This window comes from Benincasa hispida, chromosome 1 (assembly GCF_027475165.1).
Source record: "Benincasa hispida cultivar pf3 chromosome 1, pf3_genome.v1.1, whole genome shotgun sequence".
Taxonomy (NCBI): Eukaryota; Viridiplantae; Streptophyta; class Magnoliopsida; order Cucurbitales; family Cucurbitaceae; genus Benincasa; species Benincasa hispida.
The window spans coordinates 47,087,747-47,112,062 of record NC_143478.1 but is presented as its reverse complement, the minus strand read 5'-3'; the positions used below and the strand labels follow the sequence as shown (position 1 = coordinate 47,112,062).

At 31.7% G+C, this 24,316-nt stretch overlaps 1 protein-coding gene across 10 annotated transcripts; it reads left to right on the top strand.

Moving 5' to 3' along the window:
- Positions 1 to 673: 673 nt before the first annotated feature.
- NBS1 (nijmegen breakage syndrome 1) lies at positions 674 to 11,535 on the top strand. 10 transcript variants are annotated; one of them, XM_090310428.1, is made up of 14 exons: positions 704 to 864; positions 1,004 to 1,057; positions 2,985 to 3,249; positions 3,990 to 4,075; positions 4,503 to 4,630; positions 5,928 to 5,974; positions 6,086 to 6,194; positions 8,508 to 8,597; positions 9,152 to 9,323; positions 9,452 to 9,819; positions 10,176 to 10,237; positions 10,759 to 10,861; positions 10,955 to 11,014; positions 11,164 to 11,535. In XM_090310428.1, exons 1-13 carry the CDS (start codon positions 828 to 830, stop codon positions 11,006 to 11,008), a joined length of 1,575 nt encoding a protein of 524 aa, XP_090166554.1. In that variant the 5' UTR covers positions 704 to 827; the 3' UTR covers positions 11,009 to 11,014; positions 11,164 to 11,535. The 10 variants fall into 10 exon arrangements, with proteins under 10 accessions (XP_038906978.1, XP_090166554.1, XP_090166550.1 ...); XM_090310424.1 differs by having other exon boundaries at positions 11,117 to 11,535; XM_039051039.2 differs by having other exon boundaries at positions 8,505 to 8,597; positions 11,164 to 11,342.
- Positions 11,536 to 24,316: the final 12,781 nt, after the last annotated feature.

The following is a 24,316-nucleotide window of genomic DNA, read 5'->3' as shown; positions in this document are numbered from 1 at the left end:
TACTCCAATACTTAATACTTCAATCGATAGTGTATGCTTGTACTTAAACTTCTTTTCACCCTTAATTATTTTCATCTAATCACTCATACATAATCGGTCAATCTATGATTTTCAAAGACAATTTTGACTAATAGTCTAAATCGATTCATTTATGAAAGTTTTGAGGTTTAATTGATACAGTTATAAGTCTTATACAAGGTCTTCCCAAATGGAACGTAATGAAATGTGTAAATTGATACACTTACAAAAGCTCAAGGTTTACATTGATACAACCCCTAATATTTAGATTGTATAAATTGATATTTTTTCAATATGTTTTTTATACTATATTTATAAAGAATTATAGTTAAATATAAACGGCCAAAATAAACATAGTTCAACTGGCATAATTCTTGCACTAAAAAAGTTAAATATAAACTAATAGTAATTAAATTACAATCAAACATAATCCAATCATATTGTGCCAAAATGAGTTGAACTCAACTGACATAACTATGTGTTAGCAAGTCAAAGAAAACCCTTAGGGGCGTTTATCAGTCATATAATGATGTTAATTAAATTATTAATTACATTTTAAATTGTTTATATATACATGTGTGTGTATATATATATCTTAATTTATTAAATTGTGATAATAACCAAATTCCCAGCCCCCCTCCCGTTCCCCACTGTATAAAACCCGGTTCACAGCTTAAAAAAAGACCGACCAGGTTTTTACTGATCATTCTGAATTCCTTCCTCTTTGTTCTTCTGCTCTCGTCTTCTCTTGCTTCCATGGAATTGTTGCTCATCAATTGTTAAACATTAGAAAAACAGCACTACAAAATATGGTTTGGGGATTCTTCCCCGTCGATCCTCTTTCAGGTCCGTTCATTTTTCATGATTTCCTAATTACTTCTGCTTCTGAAAAGTCGTCTTCTTTATCTTGTAATCAAATAAGTTTTTAAAGAATCGTCAGTTTTTGTTTGGTTTGATTATTTATATAATCAAATGCATGTTGCAGGCGAGGAGGAATTCTACATTTTTGCACCTGGAAAGTATAAAGTGGGTCGTAAAGGTACTTCGATTGTGCTACTACTTACATTTTACCCACTACTTTTTCTTCTAAATGCTACATCCGTCTTTGTTATTTCATATAATTATTATTTGAGAAACATATGTATGATTAGATTATAATCTTAATCACTTAATCACTCAGTATAAGTGTACTCAGTGTTCTCAAAAGGTGTTAAAGAGTGTTAAAGGATAAGGAACCTAGTGATGTTTGGCCTTTATTAGAGTTTCACTTTGGGTTTCAACTTCAAAGTTCTTTTCTGAACTATTTTGCTTGAGTAGACCGTTCGTACGCTCTGTATTCTTTCATTTTTTTTTCAGTGAAAGAGGTTGGTTTATTTTTTTAAAAAAAAAGTGTACTCATGAGATTCTATCAAACCTATTTTGTGCCTTACTAACCCTACTGAGTGGTGAGTGTCCTAATGACCTTGTTGAGCGAATGATCCCAAGTAATCCGTGTCCTTTGTAGGTGTGTCCAAGAAAGCAAGAGTTCCAAGCACCACACGCTTAAGTCCAAGGGTATGATTAGAGTTTTGGGAATGAGAGTACACCCCAAATGAGCTAAACTAGAGTATGAAGACGTTAATTTGTATATAGGTAGACTTGCCATTTGCCATGAGAAAAAGGGAGTACCTTTCAATCATGATGTCTTCAATCCCACTCATTTTTGGATAATTTCTCAAAAAGATGCCAAAGCTTCCTTACTCAACATTGGGGAATATTCCTATATGATAGAACCCAAATATATTGTATTATAAATGACCATAGAATTACAAGATAAACTAAGTATTCAAGGTACTTGGACCCTCCCTCTCCTAAGAATTCTCTCAAGACCATAAATCACTTACTGAAATAATGCCTGGCTTTTCCCTTCCGCACTCCCTCTATTTATAGCTACCAAAAAACTTCTCTAATAATTACTAATATGCCCTTAACACTCTAATTATTCCCTAATAGCATTCCTATTACTATCCTTGCGGCTATCAAATTTTGCGATAATTGAAAAGAACAAGGAGAAGAGGCGTATGACTTAGGAAGTCTATATGGATGCAGACTATGAAAGTCTATTAATGATAGAGGATCTACATCAAGATATTTACTAGTTTAGGAGGAATTTTATTACTATTTGGAGATGTAAGCAAATGTTGTGACTTGATCAAATTTAGAAGGTGCATTCAGAACAACAACACTAAGAATATTTAAACTTCTTTGGATAAAAATGATCTTAGAGGACTTGAAGCTTCATCTAGAGCCAATCCACTTAGGAAACATAGAAATACACACACACACAAAAAAACTTATTGTTGCTTTGATAAATTAGTTCACAATTATTGTTGCTTTGATAAGTTAGAAAGAGGTTGAGGCTATCACTTCAGATGAAGAACAGAAGGATAGTATTTTGACCTATGGGGTGAGAGGAATAGCAGAGTGTTTAGGGGGATTGAGAGGAATGCTAGGGAAAGTTGGTCTCTTGTCCATTTTCATGTGTTTCATTGGGCTTCGATCTCGAAGGTCTTTTGTACTTATTCTATAGACATGATCTTGTATAGTTGAAGTTCCTTCCTGTAGAGGGAGTCCCCTTTTTGTGGGCTGGTTTTTTCTATGCTCGTGTATTCTTTCATTTTTTCTCAATGAAAGCGGTTGTTCTTATAAAAGAAAAAGTTGTGCCTATATGGCTGTATGAGGCGAGGATCCTCGTGCACATGCTTTTTTGAGCTTTTTTAAATAACTTGATCAATTTTTTAAAACATTTTTCATAATGTTTTGTAGTTTATTTTATTGCTCTATTTGTCTAGGTCTTTTCTTTTTGTACTGCCTTTTTCATACGAAAAATATTTTAAACATTTAATACTTCTAACAGTCACCTTCTTTAGTCTCTCAAATCATGCTCTCAGTTGTTTGCTCATTATGTGATCTTATATGTTCCGCAGGGTGTGATTTGCCTATAACAAAAGATAAAGGAGTTTCCCGTATCCATGCAGAAATAGTTGTAGATACTATGATCTTTTTAAATTCCCACAAGAGTTGCTTATCTAACGTTTCCTCTAAAGTGAAGATTAGAGATTGCTCCAAATATGGGACATTTGTTAGAAGGAATTCTGGGTTGAAGGAGAAAATTCATGAGCTTCCGAGAAAAGAAGCAAGCTTGTATGATGGAGACATGGTTTCATTTGGATCTGGCAATGCAACCTACAGGTAATAAGATTTATCTTTCAAGTCGCTCTCACTGCCTAGCTCTTTATTATTATTATTATTGCTATTGAATTATTTTAAACAAGAAAAAACTTTTCATTGATGTATGAATAAAAGTTCAAGGGATACAAACTCCCAAGGGGAGTGAAAAAGAAAAAAAATCCAAATATTAAATACAACCAAATAGAGATTAGTCATGAAAATAAATAAACATCTAAAGAACAAAGAACTTTTTCAAAATCTTCGTGTGAAGGACTTAGAGAGGTTGCTACTTATTTAGTGTATCAGTGATCATCTTCTCTTCTCTGCAAGGATTTCTGTAATTCTTTAATATTTTAACCCCTCCCCCACAACTTCCCTTTATTCTTGATTCTTAAGAACTAGAGCAAATTTTTGTGATATTTTTGTCTCCTTTTCTTGGATAAAGGATTCTATGTTTTTGTATAACCTAGTTTCTGCAGATTTTGGGTTTTACCTTTAGCTTTCATGGATATAGATGCCAGAGTTTCTTGTTAATTGTACTAAAGTTTCTTCTTAGAATCTGGAAAATCTCCTTCCCTTTTTGCTTTTGTGAATGTATAGAAATATATTTTAATATACTTCTCGGTTTCCTTTTTTTTTCTTTTAAAGTTTCTTGAGAGGAAAAATTATTATTTTATTGTCTAAGAAACTTTTCCTTCAACCTGATTTTCTAGCACCCATGGTGCCTGAAGTCCTTATTAGTCTTTTTACGAATCTTGCAGGTTCTCCTTTGTACAGCTCTTGTTTTACGTTATCCATTCAGAGTCCTTCCAAGTCCAATTGCTTAGGGACAAGGTTTCATCCATCGGTAAGTCACAAAGAAGTTGCTGATCGTTGCTTACTTATTACAATAGAAATTCTTGTCTGATTAATTAGAAGTTTCAATTTCCTAAGGTTTCTTTTGTAACTGCAGTTGCTTAATATTAGCATGTTGTAGAACAAATGCTTGAAAACTCTCAATACAACCCTAAAGACATGGTATTGAATATGTTATAGAATATGAGGAAAAAAGAGGGAATCCTTATTTGTACATAGAATTCTTAACTTAATAGTGTGTTAAATTACACTGAAGAATGACAGCTAACTAAAATGATGTTTGTTTAAATTATCCATCGACTGTAAAATGGATAAAATAAAGTGAAGTAAATAATTTCTAAGTAGTGCAAAAGAACAACAGATAACCAAATATTCAGGAGTTTTGGTTGAATTTGAAGAGTGTATGTATTAAAATGTAGGTGCTTGTACTTCTCATGATATTCAGGAGTGTACGCATGTGCTTGTAGAGGAACTGATGCCTTTTAATGAAGCTCTAGTTGATGCCATCGTGGCTGAGAAACCTTTTGTTCTTACTAGTTGGGTTGAGGTAACAATGTGCTTCATCTATTAATTGTTTCTACTGTAATGTCAACTTGTATCTTATTTTCACAACGTATTATGGTAGGAGCTTGATCTTGAGAATAGAAAATTACACCAAAATTGCGTTAAGATATAAAAGTTTTTTTCCCCTTAAACGTAAAACCAAACTTTCGTTTTAAAAAAAAAAAAAAAAAAAAAAAAAAAAACACGTGCATACCAAAAAGAGCCTACAAAAGGGCTTAAGTCAAGTAAAATAAGACTGAGGTGTAATTACAAAAAGACCTTGTCACTTATGCCCGAAGAGAGATAAAATAAGATGATATAAAAGAAGAGTTACAATATCAACTCCAAGCACTTCTATATAGGCCTGGACTCTCCGAAGAATACTACACTCCAGAATTCTGAATGACTTCCTCTCATTCTAACTACCCTACCCTAACAACTACCACGGAAATACATATAATGGAACACTGAAAAAACCAGGAAGTAATAGATTTTTTTTCTTAGAGATCCTCGATGGAGCATCCTCACGGCCCTTTTTTTTTGGGTGGGGGGGGGATGGGGGATGGGAAGCACCCAACCTTTGTTTCATTGATGGTATAAGAGATGTAAGGCTATAATTAGAAAAGTATAGAAATACACCAAGATAGGGAAGTATAAATAAGGTGTTAAAGAAAAGATGAGGATCAAAGATGCGGCAGTACGCTTTATCCAAATTATTCAAAGATAGGCTTTAATAAACCTAAAAACCATAAAAGTAACAACAGTAAACACAAAGTGAAGTAAAGTAAAAAATGCTAAGGGAGAAACTATTAGAAAGGAACAATGAAACTCTTCCAGCTACAATTATTATCTTGAATGGAAAACCCTTTGAAGCTTTTAGAAAGAGAACACCAAGAGAAGGACTTCAAGCGTGCAGAAGGGAAGCAATCGACACAGAAGTGTGCTTCCCCCTTGAAAAATACGATGATTTCTTTCCATCCATAGCTCTGAAAAAATTGCTTTAACTGCATTAATCCACAAACTATTAGCCTTCAAATTCAAACATGGGCCACATTTATGTTTATGTTGGCCATCATCGTGAACCAAGAATGACTTTGATTACAACTTTGTTCTCCATTCTTTTCTATCTGTGCACTGACCATTGCCAAGCATTATTAGTATCTGCACCGGTGTTGATCCTCATTATTTGTCCTAATTTGTTGAAGATGACATTTCTGATACTTTCTATTTCTAGACTCATGCTATCAACAAAAACATGAGACAATCGAGATTCTGCATTCTTACTGATTGTTACACTTTAGTTATTTGCAGGAAGAACCTCCTGTAACGAGATTCCATCCTTTGATTCGTGAGTGCTGCCTTTTAAGTTCAGCTGTGAACAAATTATTATTAAGTAATAGTAAAATTTTTGAACTCATGCATTTCACCCACATCCTTCTGTCTTTGTTCTTTGAATCAGTTATCATCCAACAATGGCCGTGGAAGGGATGCATGTCAAAGTTATGGACCCGAACACTCGTAAAAACTGTTTGAGTGGATACACTTTTTTACTAGGGTCGGCACATATGGTAATGCTATATGTTTCCATTACAATTTATCTTTTCATTTTCACATTTTTTTGAGAGTGGCTGGATAATCCTTTAATGAACTGATTTTAAAATAAAATAAATTGGCTTTATTTTATAATTCGTTCATCTTCCATCTTTCATGGCAAGTCTCTCTCCAGTTTTGAGCGTTTTGAATTGGCTTGCTTGAAGCCTGAAAGTGTCTACTTGGTGCTCTCTTTCCAAATTATTTGAGGGATTTTCTACTCAAGATATATGCCTCAACTGGAATGCCTTTATCTCTCATGATTAATTCTGTATTTTTAGTTTTTTTTATTGTATTTTTATGCTTTTGTTTATTTCACTCCATTTCGGAGTATGTATCTCTGGAGCATCCGTCTCTTTTCATTATATTAATCAAATGCCTTGTCCTTGTTTTACAAAAAAAAAAAAAAAAAAAAAAAAAGGCTTTATGGTATTTCTTATCATGTATACTTAGTTAACCCTACCAGCAGGAGTTTGAAATGAATAAATAAATAAAAGAGAAGGGGAAATTTTAAATCTTATGTCTACCCTTTGAATGTTTGGTCTCTTAAAAAAAATCTAAGAAAAAAATTATTTGGACGCAAATGGTGTTTAGTACTATTCCTTAGGTTTCTGCTTGCTTATTTCTTGGAACTTAGGAAATCAAATGTGAGGGTACTGGTAGGGGATATTGTGGGGGTAGTAATAGGTTTTGGTAAGGGATTAAGGGTATAGTGGTGACTAGTTGGGGAGATAGTTACAGAGTTTGGGCTATAAATAGAGGTAGTGAGGAAGGAGGTGGGGATTACGTTGTGGTGAGTGAATTAATGATGGGAGAGGTCTCAAGAAGGAGGGTGCTAGTACCTCGAATTTCTTGTTTACCTCTTAGTTTCTTATTAATATTGCAATATAGTGATAAACCTCCAATTCCACCACCTATCCGTTATATATGTTCAAGAAGGAAAAAAGACAAGAACATCAATCTTGAAGGAAGTTGAACATGTATAGGGTAGAGTCTCCAACAACCCGCAAATGGTGGAATTGTGGTCGGTGGCAGACTTGTATAAGTAGGGGGGTGAGCGCATCCCATTCACACACAATGGCTCTTGTGTAAGCAAACTTGGAGAGAGTTAGAGAAAACATGGGGATCGATCCCCTCGGCCAATTTCTGTGTTGTGCAATTGTGCTTCTTCTAGCAAAACAGTCCTGGGATCCTTGGGGCAACAAGAAGGCTGACTAAGAGGAGCCTCTTAGGCTGCACAGATATGGTGAAATATTTTACTCGAGTTTTTACCCCGTGACAGTTAGAAACTACAAATGGAGACACTAGAGAGACATACGTGAGGAGAGAAAAAAAAGTACTTTTATTCTGGATTGACGCAATTATTGAATCATAGAGGCAACATATATATAGATAACAAGAGAAATTAAATATTAAGCACCTAACTTCCCTAAAATATAGGAGATTCTCTCTAATCTTTATTTGCTAATAGTAAACCATATAATCTAAACAACTTCAAGCTAAAACTAATTCAATAGTAGTTATGCCAAAAAGTTGTTTCCTGTCATGTTGGGTCTGGACAGTTACTAGAAGTTATATGTTTATCCATGGTGACTACCTACCCAGGATTTAATATCCTATGAGTTTCCTTGACACTCAAATGTTGTAGGGTCAGGTGGGTTGTCTCGTGAGATTAGTTGAGGTGTGCATAAACTGGCCTGGTCACACACGGATATAAAAAAAAATGTTTATGTTTGTATGTGGTATTTGGATCAGTATTTAAGTAAAGTAGTTACATATGTGAAAACTATCTTTTGCTTTGTTTTGTATGGGAAGAGTCCAAACCTCGAATGTTTGGGTTGTGTGGAACTTTCTTGAATGTTTATGAATAATCTCTGAAGTTTCTTTCTAGTTGTGTATCTATAAGGGACCTAGTTAGAGATGTATGAGGTTATTAGTATGATTATTAGAAGGGTCATATTAGTAATTAATAATAAGTTTGTTAGAGTGTGAAGAATTTTGTGGGGTTTCCTAATTTGGGAATTTGGGAGAGTCTAGCCCTCTCAAAAGGCTAGGGGTTATCTTGTTATTTTCTATGATATTAGAGAATATTTCAATATAATTCCTTATTTGATTGTTCTTTAGTTTATTCTTTGTTCTTGAGTTTGTTCTTGTTAGGAGGTATCCTAACAGCATCATATCGTTTTCTTTAGTGTTTACATATATTTGATGTGTTTAGATGCCTAACATTCTTTTGGTGGATTGTTTCGACTTCCATTAATTTTGGTATTCAAATTCCTATTTTTTAGCAGTACAAGTATGGGGATCGGTTGAAGAAGTTATTGCAACAAGTTGGTGGTGCAAATGTTTTATCTATTGAGGACTTCTCTTCAGATAGCCAAGTACGAGAGAGACTCTATCTCTGTTCACATACTGTTATCCATTCTTTCCTAATTGCTTCTGAAGGCGTGGGTAAACACTGTTGTTTGACTAATTTCATGTAAATATTCTAGTTCACTGTATTTCTGCCAGCAATATAATCTCATGGTTGACAATATGAAGTGCATTATATACTTTTGGGTATGAATTCTAGGATCGAATCTTGTGAAAATACATGCTCAATACACTTCTATTTGTTGACAGTCATATAGCACGTGATAGATAGTTCAATGTTTCGATAAAAGTGAAACTTGCACGGCATGGGGCACAATTATTGATTAACATAAATCATCTACATATACATAATATCTTTAATCATGAAATCATCATTGCATTCCAAACGGTAATGCTTAATATGTGAACAGTGTTTGAAAATATGTCTCAAATGGTGCTTTATGTAGTCTTTGATTAGAAAAATACAATGGCTTGAAGTGTTTATTCCATTTTTTGTTTGTTTACCTCGGTTCTGTGAACCTGGTGTTTGTTGGGCAATTGATTTGTATGATAACTTCTGTAGGATTTGAGTAATGGAGAAAATGATCGGGTAGTATTCGTTATGTCTGGAGGATCAGCAGAAAAGTTGGATTCCTCCTATAAGATTGATTCTTATTATAAAATAACTGAGGTGGCTTTGATATCTTCTGTTTTGAGTGGAAGGCTGGACAGAGACAATTTGATACATCCTTGTGGTAAGTAGTCTTTCTCACTACTAGTTTCATTTGTCATATATTTGCTCATTGTGATTATTGATTAATTACTATTGATTTTTCTTCATTTTAACTTCGTTCATCTAACTAAATGTAAAGTTTCCTTGCAGAACCAGGTTCTTCTACATGCTCCACTGATGAGACCGTGGTGGCAGAATCCGATCTTGAAGCAGAAACAAGTAAACCAGTTGTTTCTAATGTCCAAGGGCCAGATGAATATGTAAGCAAATCAGAGGAATATTTAAGCAGAGCAGAGGTGTCCATTGACAATGCTGCTACTGGATCAGCGGGTGACCATGAAACATTCAAAAATAGTTACAGTGGTGTCGAAATGAGAAAAGACAAGGTCGATGAATCTGACAACAGAAATATAGACATTATATTCAGTCAAAATTTAATTGTGCAGAATGCGATGAAACCCTACTCAATAGTCACTGCAGAAAACAGTGGAATTACAAACTTCAAACGCTTCAGAAAAGTATTACTATTTGCCTTTGAATGTCTTATTCTGCGGCATTTCGTTTTAAATGGTGTGCAAATTACTGCTTTATATTGATGAGGTCTTAACCATATCCTCTTATTTTGCCATAAGAGCATTACGGATGCATGTTAATCAACCATTGTATATTTTTGCTATCTTAAATGACGAACCAAATGATGATCGTGATCATGTTTGCATTCAACTGTTAGTGTATGGGTTTAAGTAGATGTAAAAGTAGATATTATTGCCTCAAATATGCTTAGCATGAAAAGTTTCTTGTGTTGGTTGGCACATGGAGAAAAATGTTATGGAAGTTGATACACATCACTCAAGTACTTTCGACATTTTTGCAGACACAAACTCACTCTGGAAATAGCTTTTATGATCTTGTCCCATTTGATAAGTATCCTTACAAGTAAGTGTTTCTCTTGATTTCTTTCTTTCTTTCCCGCTTTTTTTTTCCTCCAAGAAATGGGATCCCATTCATTGCATTATACCCGCAGCTCACTGATCTTTAGAAGCTTTGCCCACTCAAGGACGAGCTCCATAGGACAATAATGGTTTTAAGTTACTAAAATTTGAACTTTGGTGCTTAAACTCTTAAGAGACATAAAATGGAGAGAAATAGTGAGATTGTGTCTTGGGAGTCATTTGGGATGTGTTTGGTGCGTAGTTGAGATGGTCATTCCATGTTGGGGTAGTGTTTCTGCATCCGGAACAAGGGCACAGTCTTCCAGCAAGCTTATAACTTCATCATCTACATCGTGTCAGGTGTTTGGCTGGAGAGAAATTGTAAAACTTTTAGAGGAGTTGAGAAGAAATCCTATGAAGTGGTTTAAGATGTCATTAGATTTATTGCCTTTTTATGGCTTATTTTGCTAGTTTTCTTTGATGGTATTTTTGAACATTTCAAATCATTATGTTATGACTTTTTAGGGATAATGGTGATGGGAGGGAGGATATTGCAGAGTCCTTGAAAGAAGAAAGAAGGCGGAAGGAAACAGAAGCTATAGCTGAAGATTTATTTCATAATGAGAAGGTGAGTCTTTTTAACTTATTTTAGCATCACAAGTTAATAGACAAGGCATACTTTAGGCTTAGGACAGAGATTTTTAACTTTATCAAATTTCAGGGACGGCGACGTGGAATGGCTGGTTCCCTAAAAGAGCTTTTTACTCGTTCTTAAAAGCAGGTATTTAGTTTTGCATCAAAGAATCCTCTCCCTCTCATTATGTAACTTCAATGTCTTTGTCTCTTGTCGAGATGCTTGTGATCGTGTCGGTGCTTGAAACAGTTTAGTCGGTATTTTGGGATTTGTATACGAAAAGAGACCATTTGCAGGAAAATGCTACGGCCAAATTTGGGATGTTGAGATGCTGATTCTTCTCCACATTTACAACTCTCGGAACCCCCCACATTGCTTTAAATTTTGTAATTATTTTTTAATTTGGGCTTGATGTATGCCTAAGCAAAGACTTTATAAACCAAGAAGTCTATATATATCTGCCTTTTGATTTTCATAGTTTGTTCGTTCTTGTCTTCTTCTTCCGTTCAAAATCTATCTATGAGAGTCTTAGGACTCATTCAAATGGCAGATATTGTATGAATATTAAATGTATGAGATTTAAATATTTAGGATAATGTTTTACAGGTATGAATATTAAATGTCTGAGGTTTTAAATGGTTGAGATAATTAATATCTATGTTTAGATACACGGGATAATTAATGTCTGGAAATTGAATATATGTGTTTGAGTTACAAATTTTGTATATAGAAACCAAAATTAAATGTAAGAGAACAATATAGTCATGAATTAAATTTAGCTTTATTTAATATATTGTTATATTACTTAATTATTTAACTGCTCAAAATATTAATAAATGAGTATTTATTTAATTTAATTATTTAATTTAATTACAGTAGTAGTTAAATAAATATAAATTAATTAGAATATTAATAATTATAATAACATTGTATATTAAATACTTAAGATAACATAAAATATTAAGTATATTAGTTGAAATTTAGTAAGTTTAAATAATATATTTTTGTATTTAATAATTAATTAAAATTAATAGTAATCCTTAATTGACATTGATTTATTAATTAATCAGGTTATATTTTTTCTTTTCATTTTTAGGTATGAAAATTCCACATGCATGTTGAGGATATTAGAAAATCCATGTTAGATGAATTTAAAGTTTAATTGAAACAAATAAGAATATTAAATATCAGGATTGTTTGGTTTAAGATTTTATAGATGTTTGAGAATAAAGTATACTTGGAAATAAGATGTCAGGGAATCAAAGATGACTGGATTTGATTATGTATGAGAATGAAAATAGGATGTCTGGAAAAGTGTAATACTTTATGCAATTATAAAGTATAAAATTAATCAAAATTAATTTCAATAATTGATTTTTGTTAGTCAATTTATTTTTATTACATTAAGTTATTAAATTAATTTTAAGTCATTAAAATTTAATTAAATTTACTTGCTCACCCTTTAGTTTAATATATTTATGATCAATTAAATTTTTTATATTGCACATTTATATTATAAATTTTTTATTAAAAAAATATTGGTAATTAATTTATATATATATATATATATATTTGTAATTTTGTTAGTTGAAGAGTTAACTACATCATTGTTTAAAGTCAATTATAAGCCTTATTATGTACAAAAGAAGATATAAACTAATTGATCTTAAATCATCAAACAATGTTTTTAATTTTAAAAAAATAACTATAATTATAGATTAAAACTAGAAGTACAAGTGTACAAGATTGTTTAATTGAAAAAAAATCAATTTATTTTATATAAACTAACTGATCTTAAATCATCCAACAATATTTTTAATTTTAAAAAATAACTATAATTATAGATTAAAACTAGAAGTACAAGTGTACATGATTGTTTAATTGAAAAAAATCTATTTATTTTATTATTAGTTAATTTATTAATATTTTTTAAAAGACTAATTTATAATTCTAATAAATAATTTATGATGTCAATATAAATTACCAATAAAAAGAGATTTAAGGAAATATAATTATAGTTATTCATATTTTTATTAAAAGATTATGATTTTTCATATTAATTCATAGTAACATAATAAATTAATATATTAGCATTATTATTAATAAAATTAATTATATAGGTCAATTATAAATTTAATTTAAACATATTTATAAAAATTAAATACATTAAAAAATATCAAGAAAGAAATAAAATAAATAAAGTGAAAGGATAAAAAGTAGGAGAGAGAAAAAATGATTGGAAATGATGATGATTATGAAAAACCTCTTATGGATGGAAATATGAAATGTCTTGGAATAAGATATTTCTATTCCCATGGTTAAAATATGTAACAAACATAGTGATAAAATATCATTTCTCATTCTCACCACTTATCCCATGAATTAAACAGGCCATTAAGACTAATATTCGAGTGTTTTTTTGGTTGTGTCAAAAGTATTTCTTGTAAGTTTAGAGCATGGGAGGAAGGGTCAGCGTGAACACAAATATTACACGTTTTTTTTAGTACAATAAAGGGAGAATTCGAAACACATACTTTATAATCACTAATACTTATATACTTATAGATATCAGTTGAGCTATGTTCGCTTTAGTAGACATCAATATACTTAGATATGCTAAAAATGCGTAGGAATTATTTTTTTTTTTTTTCTAATTTTGAATGCTGCTCAAGAAAATATTTGAAAATTAAGATTTTCTTATAGGTGGAATTCTTATGCAACCTATTAAATCTTTCTATATCGTTTAACCTTCCAAATTTCTTTAATTAACTTAATTTTTGTATGTTTTTAGTGATGTATATTTTTTTCATGTTAAAATTTACATGTTTTTTTTATCTATAGAGAAGTAGTTCATTATATTCATATTTTATTATTATTATTTTTTAAATTCCTTCATTGGGTCTGTGTTCCATATATTGTATATATGTTTCTTAGAGTTTTTCATGTTTCTAGTGAGTCTAATTGTCACATTGACTCACTTGACGGCAACTTCTCCAGTTTTTAGATGGATCTTATTTCATTAAACTCAACTTTCCTTTTCTGCTATCTTGTGCTCTTTCATGGGTAATAATCAGAACAAAAAGTTTTTCATCAGCTCGTCTTGATACCATCTTAGCTGGAATTGATATCGAGATCAAAATAAAATTTTTAACTTCATCTTATTAACACATTTAAATGATAATTATGTTTTCTCACAATAGCAATCTCCACCAAATCTCTAAATATATATATATAAAAAAAAAAATTGAGATTTATTAGCACGATTGAAACACAAATCTAGCTTTTTTTTTCTTCTCCTAGTCATAGTGATAGTTACAATTCTAGTTATAGTATTGTTAATGATTTAGTCGGCATTCGGAATTTCGTATTTGATGACACTTTTTTAGTTAGGGATAGTAATAGCAGCAGTTATTCCATATAACAACAAAAAAAAAGTTGTTGAATTTCTTGGTGTTGTAAAGAACTGATCAAGTTGAAATATTCACAAACAAGAGTTTATTTTCTCTTTTAAAATTGTGTCTTCTCTTTTCCCACTCTTTTTCTATTTTTCATTTTATATATAATTACATTTTGAATATAATTAATTAATTAATATTAATTTAACAAAATCAATATAAATATTTTTTTAATAAATCGATAATAATTTAGTAAAATATTTACTAACTTATTTTTACAATAAAATTTATTAAATGAACATAAACTATTAATTAATTAACTAAGATAGTTAATTAGTAATCTATTATTAGTTTAATTTAGTAAATACAAAAATTCAAATTTCAATATTTATAATTGATTACATATTGTTTTTTCATGATCAAACAATTATTTAGTAAGAATAATCTTAATTTAATCCTTTATTATAAACCTATAATAATTTTTGTTAATAAAATTCTGATAGCATTTTTCATGCACAATTAAATATAGTCATATTTGATTCTTCAAACATCTTATTTTCGGGCATTCTATTCCCAAACATCTTTAAAACCTTAAATCAAATGATCCTAGGATAATTGTAATGGGGCTAATACTTAAGTGGATAGCAACAATTTTAAAGAATTAAAATATAACACAATTGATTAATGATATAATCTATTGCTGATAGACTCCTATCAACAATAGATTTTATTGCTAATGTGTTTTTTATTAGCGATATAGTCTATCACTGATAGACTTCAAAAGTTGGATTGAAAATTTACTATATTTATAAATTTTTTGTACTGTATTATATCTATTTATACTTTAAATTTGATGGCTATATTTACAACCGTTATAATCTAAATTGAATCTAAATCCACCTCGGATCCTCATCTAGATGAAGAGAGGAAATCGTGTTTTGTGTTCAAACGTGTCAATATAATGAAGTTAAAAAAATTTATTTTGGTTGAAATGGCACTAGGACAATCCATTAAAACAATTGATCAAAAAGTGTACCATTTATAAAATATGAAAAACTTTTTGTGCTACTTTGACAATTACCTTCTTTCGTCTTTTTTTAATTACTAAAAATGTCTCCTTTTCTTCTCTCCTTTCAAATTCTCATTTCAATTAGACTAAATTATATTAAAAAAACAATAAATCTTACACTTTATTTAAAAGATACTTCTGAAGTTTCAAAAACTCTCATAATACCTTTACATTTTTTTTAAAAAAAAAAAACAAAATTATTCTTATCGTTAGTTTTTTATAGACTTTTAGTGCTTTATTTCAAAAGTGTTCCTAAAATCGTTGATACTTCGTTCCAAAATAAGTTTAAAATTTCAAACACTTTTTAAATATAAGATTGAAAATTTGGAGACTTACTAGATGATAGAAGTGCCTTATAATTTTATTTTTTAAAAAAAAAACTTGTTAGAAGTTGTTAAACTTGATTTTTTTAGAAAATTAAAACATTTTAAAATTAAATGGTTTGTTAAATATAAAATAACTGAAATTAAGTAATCATTAAACACAGTCTTTCAAATTTATAGATTTCTTAGATAATAAACACATGTTAGAGTTGTGAGACTTATTAAACACTAAAGATTCATTTTAACTTTTTAATCAATGATATAATGTTTTAATTAATTGAGTTATGCTTAGGATAATAATTAATTAAATTATTAAAAGAATTAGATATGAGCTATGCTTCTTCATCCTACGTATCTATGATACAATATCTTAACTAGTCGAGAATGCTTAGAATGACGAGTAGATAAATGATTTTTTTAGTCCAATAATTAAAAGTTGGAAATGAAACTATGGACATTTGAATGATAATGGTTGATGTGTTATACTTTAATTGACAATTAGAATAAAGAATTAAAAGAATTGAATATAAATTAGGCAATGATAGAGAGAATTGGGTACAATACAACTAATCACGAGAAGCCAATAGCCACAACAAAAACCATTAAGCCTACGGTCAAATTCACAAGGTAACGGTCAAAATAGTGATAAATGATCCAACGATCAAACAACAAACAATCTTGATCGATTGTTTACGCCTGCCCGCACCTGATCCAAAAGTTATAATAGGTCGGGAGCGACCTAAAACCAAGTCGGCCGGTCAAACTTGATATTTTCACAAATATAGATTGTTTGTGCTAAATTATATTTACAAAAATCATCAACTTTATACTTTTCTTTTAGAAATATTTATCAACTTTAAAATTTTTAATAACACTTTTAATTTTTTCAAGAGTACTTATTATTATTATTATTATTTTGGATAAAAATCCATGAACTTTCAATAGTTTAATTAAAATCTTGGAACTTTTTTCTAAACAAAACTAAAAGTACTTTTATTGTTGTGAGCTGTTTCAGACTATAAGGTATAATTCACATTTGCGGATAAAATAACAGTATTTGTGAAGGAATGATAAAACATACAATAATTTGAGTTTGAAACACATATTACTTTTGAGTTTTAGGCATGTTGTTCATATGATATTCATAAGAGGGTTTGAAACACATATTACTTTTGAAGATTTTCTCCACGAATTCGGCTGAAATTCACCAAGATAGAGCTTGAATCTTCAAGAGGACTAACACCGAGATCCTCTCCAATATGCTCAAGTTGAAACGTGTGGTGGAAACACTTAAATCAAGTTGAATTGATGAAGAACAAGTGAGAGGTGTGTAGGGTTTTCAAGTTTTCACTTTAGTAAGTAAAACTCAGATTGCTTAATGTTCTTCATGCATAGAGCTTCTATATATAGGTAGAATTCATGCAAATATACAGGGTTGCAAGGTGGGCAACTCCAACTTGAAGATCATCACAAAATGAAATTGGAGTTGGGTGATAATCCATCAACTATATTAGTGGGGTTTTCTCAAAAATGGAAAAAACCCATTAACTTAAAATTATTTAAAAAATCATTTTATTTTTTCAATTTAAATTAGTTTTATAAAATTAATTCAAATTTAATTAATTTAAATAAAAACTAATTTTAATTATTAATTTTTTAATTAAAAATTTTAAACAAAATAATATTAATTTAATATCTAAATATTAAATTAATAAAATATCAATTTCACCAATAAATCAATTTTATATTTAAATCATAATTTAAATATTAATTGATTTTCCAATTTCGTTTAATTTCGACTAAACATTTTTAATTGTATCATATACAATCAATCGACAACCCTAGAATTGAATTTGAACATTTCAAATTCATGACCCTAATTTCATACATCAATACTCAATTTGTTATTCCAATTTAAGAGCTAGTAGAGGGACCTAGTGGACCTACAGATCATAAGCTCCAACGATCTGTAATTAATTCGTTAAAACTCTTTAATCGAATTAATTACTATTCGTTAATTAACAAGACACACCACTATAGCTCGACAGTTGCACTCTCCTCACTGTAGATATATTTCTGTCCATATAAACCATAATCAGTAAGTTGATCCTTCACAGGTCGTTCGCAATTATAGTTTGATCAAAATTACCATTTTACCCCTGTAAATACATCTTGTTCCTTAAGTTCCCACTGACCCTCTAATGAACAATTTGATTCATAATACTACTTATGAATCATGTCCTTCCTTATCATGAGAAGGCGGGGCCTCGATTGTTCAAGATATGGAATTAGCACTTAAGAGAACAACTTATCTGCTAACCCTAAAATGGGTAGGAGTGAATTTCATCTTGCAGGACTATGTCCCCAGCTATCCATCCGGTCTTATCCCCAAAATGGAAGGCTTATTGAGCAGTGCTGTTAGACTACTCTCACCCAGGCAGGTCAAAGGATAATCCTGAATAAACAAGAGTTCATAGCTAGCTCAGATTAAGATCGAGTTATCCTAGGTTACTTAAGTATGAAATAGTTAGTTTTACCAGTAAACGGTCATTATAAAGAAAAGTGACTATTTCATGGTCAAGTCTTTATACAAACTCAATGCACAGGATGCCTCCACTCACATGTCTCTACGAGAATGATCTGTGGATCACATCATTTATATTACCTATACAAAATGGGCTGCATCCAATAGTGTTACAAGGATGAGATACCCAATTTCATCCATATATTTATAGACCATTTAGACTATATACTATTAATTTGATCCTGTTTATGTCATTACATAAAGTTAAAGTATTCATACTATAACCATGGATATGTTTATTGGATTTTCATGATAAAATACAAAATCAACAACTTTATTGAATAATATATTCAACAATATTGATAAATAGAATGTTTAACATAAAATTTACGAACTGCGAGTTCTAGGACATTCCCAACAATCTCCTACTTAGACTAAAACTCCAGTGAGAATAAATATATATAATACAATGTTGAGAAACAAAAAGGAAAAATACAATAAATTAGGGCATATCAAATATCATAGATATTCTCCCACTTGCCCTAGATTACGTTGCTCGGAGTCCTAGTTTAACCAGGTGGCTCTCGAACACTTTAGTCGGGAGGGCCTTCGTAAATGAATCAACAAGATTGTCTTCAGAGGTTATCTTCGTGACGATCACGTCTATTCGGTGTACTATCTCTCTGATGAGATGGTACTTTCTTTCAATATGTTTTCCACGTTTGTGGCTCCTTGGTTCTTTCGAGTTGGCAATAACACCACTATTATCACAATACAGTGTGATACATAGGTGCATATCTGGAAGAACTACTTCCAAGTCAGCCAAGAATTTGCGTAGCCATATTGCTTCTTTAGCAGCTTCACACATCGTGGAGTCAACAATACAACTTTGCTTAATGCTTTTCCAAACTATAGCTCCTCCATTGAGAGTGAAAACTGATCCTGAAGTAGATTTCCTTGAATCCACGTCAGTCTGGAAATCAGAATCAGTGTATCCGATAAGGATCAACTCCTTAGATCGATACACAAGCATATAGTCCCTCATTCTCCTTAGATACTTAAGGATGTGTTTTACAACAGTCCAATTGACTGTTTCTTGGATTGGATTGGAACCTTGTGGCAATTCCAACTGCAAAGCATATTCAGGACGTGTACATAACATTGTGTTCATTAAACTCCCAACTGCAGATGCATATGGAATTTTTGTCATTTTCTCAACATCTTGAGGTGTCTTAGGACACTGTTCCTTTGAAAAATGAATTCTAAGTCTAAAAGGTAACATACATTTTTTAGAATTTTGCATATTATATCTTGATAACATCTTGTCAATATAAGATACTTGAGATAGTGCTAGGGTTCTATTCTTTCGATTCTGAAAGATCTGTATTCCTAGAACGTATTGAGCATCACCCAAATCTTTCATTTGGAACTGTGTTGCTAACAATCTCTTTATGTCAACAGAGAAGCTTGCCTCATTCACAATGAGCAAGATATCATCAACAAAAAGAACTAAGAATGCTACAGTCTTGTTGACTATTTTCTTGTATACATAAGGTCAAAACCCTAAACCCTAAACCCTAAACCCCAATCACGAGAAGCCAATAGCCACAATAAAACCATTAATCCTACGGTCAAATTAACAAGCTAATGGTCAAAATGGTGATAAATGATCCAACGATCAAACAACAAACAATCTTGATCAATTACTTACACTTGTTCGCACCTAATCTAGAAGTTATAATAGGTCGAGAGCGATCTAAAACCCAGTCGGCCGGTCAAACTTGATATTTTCATAAATATAGATTGTTTGTGCTAAATTATATTTATAAAAATCATCAATTTTATACTTTTCTTTTAAAAATATTTATCAACTTAATTTTTTTTAATAACGCTTACTTTTAAATTTTTGAAAAGTACTACTATGGTTATCTCTTTTTTTTTTTTTTTTTGATAAAAATCATTAGTACTTTATTTAAAATATACATGAACTTTCAATAGTTTAGTTAAAATCTTGGATCTTTTTTTAAAAAAAATTAAAAATATTTTTACTGTTATGAGCTATTTTGGACCATAAGGTATAATTTACATTTATGGATAAAATAACAGAATTTGGGCCAAAAAGGAAGTTTAGGACAAGGAAGGATTTGGGAAGGAAGAGTGGCATGGCTGGGCCTATGTCACCATGGTCGTCGACCCAATCTGAGGCTGAGTGATAAGCAAATAATTGACAATGATCAGAGCTAGAGCATACCAAAATGTTAAAGAACCCCTTGAACGTCGGATCTAAGAACCATGTTGAAAAACAAGACCCAAAGAACTCAACCTCAACAGACCCCATAACCAATTTGATCTCAACCCCTAAGATAGGCTAGATGAAAGATTACTTAGATGATATAATGGACTAGGGATCGAACAAGGTTAGAAACTCCTATCAAACCTTGATCTTCAAAGCACTCCACAAGCAAGACAGATCAATTCTCACTTGAATGCTCCAAATATTCTTGCATTCTATCACAATAACACACAAGAAACAAAGCTTAAAAGCTTTCAAGGTTTTAAAACCTAAGATTCTACATTTCAAAATCTTCTTCTATCTTCTTCTTTTGTAAAAAATACAACACTATATATACTAAACGAAAAGACACTATGAAAGGATGCAACTTTTCATTTATAAACTAAATATATGAATATTTAATAAACGCAAATACATTTAGTCAAGTAGATACATAGGACATTAAAATGAATATGAATTTTGGATGATCAAATGACTCTTAGAGCTTCAAAGGTTGCAACTCTTCATGATGGGCTGGAAATTTAGCTTGGAAGTAAACATTAAATGCTCTAGCTCTGATCATTGCCAATTATTTGCTTATCACTGAGCCTAAGAAAACCCAATGGATCCATATCTCATAGTTGGCCCAACCTCAAACAAAGATCGTATAAGCCAGATATGGCTCAAAACCCCCCAGGGGGGAAGACTTTGGTCAATGAACGTTATAAATAGGTGGGAAAACCCCAAGGAAAGTAAGTCGACTCGTACATATAAATTCTCTATTAGTTATATAGTTTTTTCTACTAACTTAAGCATCAGAATCTTTGTGACAAGCACCACACCGACGCGCATATCTTTTCTATCTTGCAAGTAGTGTTCTTCCCTGAATTACAAATTCACAATTGTTACCAAGAGAGGGACATTTATCCTATCTCGTCCAGATTTTGGCATCAACAATTGATAGCATATATGGGGATGAATGAATCAATTGTTACTTGTTGGATAATAAGATTCTACAAAAGAAAATAAGTCGTAGATATCTAAATATGGACTTGAATGGTGAGGACTCGGATTAAGATCGTCATTTGCAGAGAGTCAAAGAGAAGACATCCCCTCGACTCGGCCAGAGGAAGGCCAAGCCGAGGAGAAGTTTGAGACCTTACAAAAAAAGATGAACGACATAGATCAGAATGATGGTTTGTTATTGAAAGTTCTCGACTAACAGAAACAAAATTAGAAAGAAAAGTGTGTTCGCTATCTCGCCAAGGGAAAAGCTCCATTTATTTAAAGCATGGGATAATCTTACACCCCCCCCCCCCCCCCTGTTTCAAAGTTGATGGAGAAGCAATGACAAGATAGGAACAAATAATGAGGATATAGAGGAGAGGGAGAAAGAGATCCTAGAACATCTAAAAGCAAAAATGAGGACATGAACTTAAAAAAAAAATAAGAGAAAAAGTATAAGGCATCTAAAACAATTGTTAACTAGTGTTGAGGGCTAAAATCTGAGATACACAAGGCAGCTACAGAAGATGAAGAAGGGGAGAGCTAAAGTTGAGGCCGAGGTTGACCTGTTGAGACGAATAAAGAGTTAGGACAATCGAAAAGCCTCCCAGAGATAGACTTGAGAAGCTTTCTAGAAAGGAAGAGGAGTAACGAGGTAGTGGAAGAGGACAATTAGAAGATCTAGAAAGTCAACCTTATAAAGATGCAAGACAAGATAGGAAATATGCAGAAAAGCAGAATGATAGAAGAATTTTACTTGGAAGCCTTAATCGAACAAGTTGACCTACCATTCATTAATGAGATCATGGATGCAAAACTTTTACAAAAGTTCAAGGTACCCACGATAATATTTGGGTTTATGCCCTAAATCTCGTGGGTCCTATAGTTTGTAATTATAATGTAATAACAATTTCATTTATTTAATAAAATATGAGATTTTTTTTTTCACATTTCGTAGTATTAACCCACAAACCAATAAACTAACATCCAAGGTTATCTTCTGTAGCTTAAACATATATGTAGAGACATACATGTGGATCATCTTTAAGTGATAACTTAAATGATTTGTAGTAGATGGATAAGGTTGATTACCTTATCCTGATGATATTATAAATACGACCCATTTTGTAGATGTTAAATTTGTTGTAAAGTGCTACAAATGATATAATCCTGATCATTCATGTAGAGACATGTGAGTGTGGATATTCTATACAAAGGAATTTGTATAAGACCGGACCACGAAATGAATAGTCTCATTATATTACACTGATCATTCATGTAGAGACATGTGAGTGGGGATATTTTATACAAAGGAGTTTGTATAAGACCAGACCACGAAATAAATAGTCTCATTATATAACACTGTTAATAATAGAGACTTACATTTCACTAGGATAACCATATGTGACATGACCTAAATCTTGAGTGAGTTGTGAACTCTTGCCTATGAAGGCAATCGTTTGAATTGTATGGGTGAGAGTGGCTAGATCGCTGACTCAATAAGCGTACCATTTTGAGGATTCGCTGATTAGGTAGTTGGGAACACAGCTACTTAATACGGAATTCACTCATTCCCTAATATCGGGGTAAGTAGATAAATTACTCCCTTAAGGGCTGATTCTGGGGATTTAACAATGTGGCGCCACACCCTCTCTAAAGGAAATCAGATACGAGGATTTCCATGAGCAGCGGAAGGATCTTTCCAAATTACATTTGTATATGAACTTTACAATTACAATCACAAATGGAAACATGCAATTATGCATAAAATAGAAATTATAGCATGCTTTACTACAGATCGAGCGAAGAATCAACATACCTTTGTAAACTCATCTTTAAGTTCTTGATCACGAACGCTCGATCACAACAACACAGCAACACACGAACGTTCGTCCAACATGATCGCTACACTGCACGATCACTGCATACTCGAACTAAGCGATCGCCAAGGTCATGAACACCCTGAACACCGCGAACGGCCTCCACAGAATCTCGACAGTGTCGAGTTGAATATGACACCACCAAGAAGGTTATCTTGGTATTCTCGATGTGAGAATCCAGAGGGTGAGCTCTGTGTGGACTTGGTTTGAGGTAGAAAACCGGAGGAACCATAATCGTGTAAATGATTGAGTAAGTGGGAGATGGAACAACCTATCGTATAAGTCGATGCCCAATCGTTCAAGAAAAGTTATGCAATCGTTTAGCTCATCGTCTAGCTGAGTGAGTGTCTATTGTGTAAGAATACTCCACGATCGTTTAGCTAACTCGAAGCTGTCACTTAGTAAATCTAGATTACTTGACAATTTCTCCGTGAGAATTTCATGAGAAATAGGAATTTCAAAATCAACAATTTTGCAAATCTTATCTCTTTTCTTACTAAAATTAGGAAAACATTTTTTATTTTATCTCATGATTACCATGAAACCACCAATTATCTCCCAATTGGTTATTAGAGAAAATGATATAATTATCCAATAATTAATATTATTATAAATCTAAATGATAACTAACTTACCATAATATATTTATAACCTATAGTTTTAATATTTCATCTCATGAAACATATAAACCATAGCTCTTTTTCTATTCCATGGTACTTAATGTAAATCTCATTTACATTAATCCTCCACGTGATGTATCTCATACACCATACCGATCATATCATATATAATCGAACTCTTGTCAATTTGAACATTTCAAATCAACACCAAGAATTGATCCTCAACTTGAATCCATTGAGCTACCAAGGGGACCTTATGGACCTGTAGCTCGAAGCTCTAACAGTACGTGAATAACTGACTAAACTCTTTAGTCATGGGATCCACCATTCGTTAACTGTCATGCATTCCACTAAAGATCAA

Coding starts and splice junctions, on each gene's coding strand:
- NBS1 (XM_039051022.2), top strand. CDS start 828: ATGGTTTGGGGATTCTTCCCCGTCGATCCTCTTTCAG. Junction 4,076..4,502: donor GGACAAGGTTTCATCCATCG/GTAAGTCACAAA, acceptor ATTAAAATGTAG/GTGCTTGTACTTCTCATGAT. Junction 10,862..10,954: donor ATTTATTTCATAATGAGAAG/GTGAGTCTTTTT, acceptor ATCAAATTTCAG/GGACGGCGACGTGGAATGGC.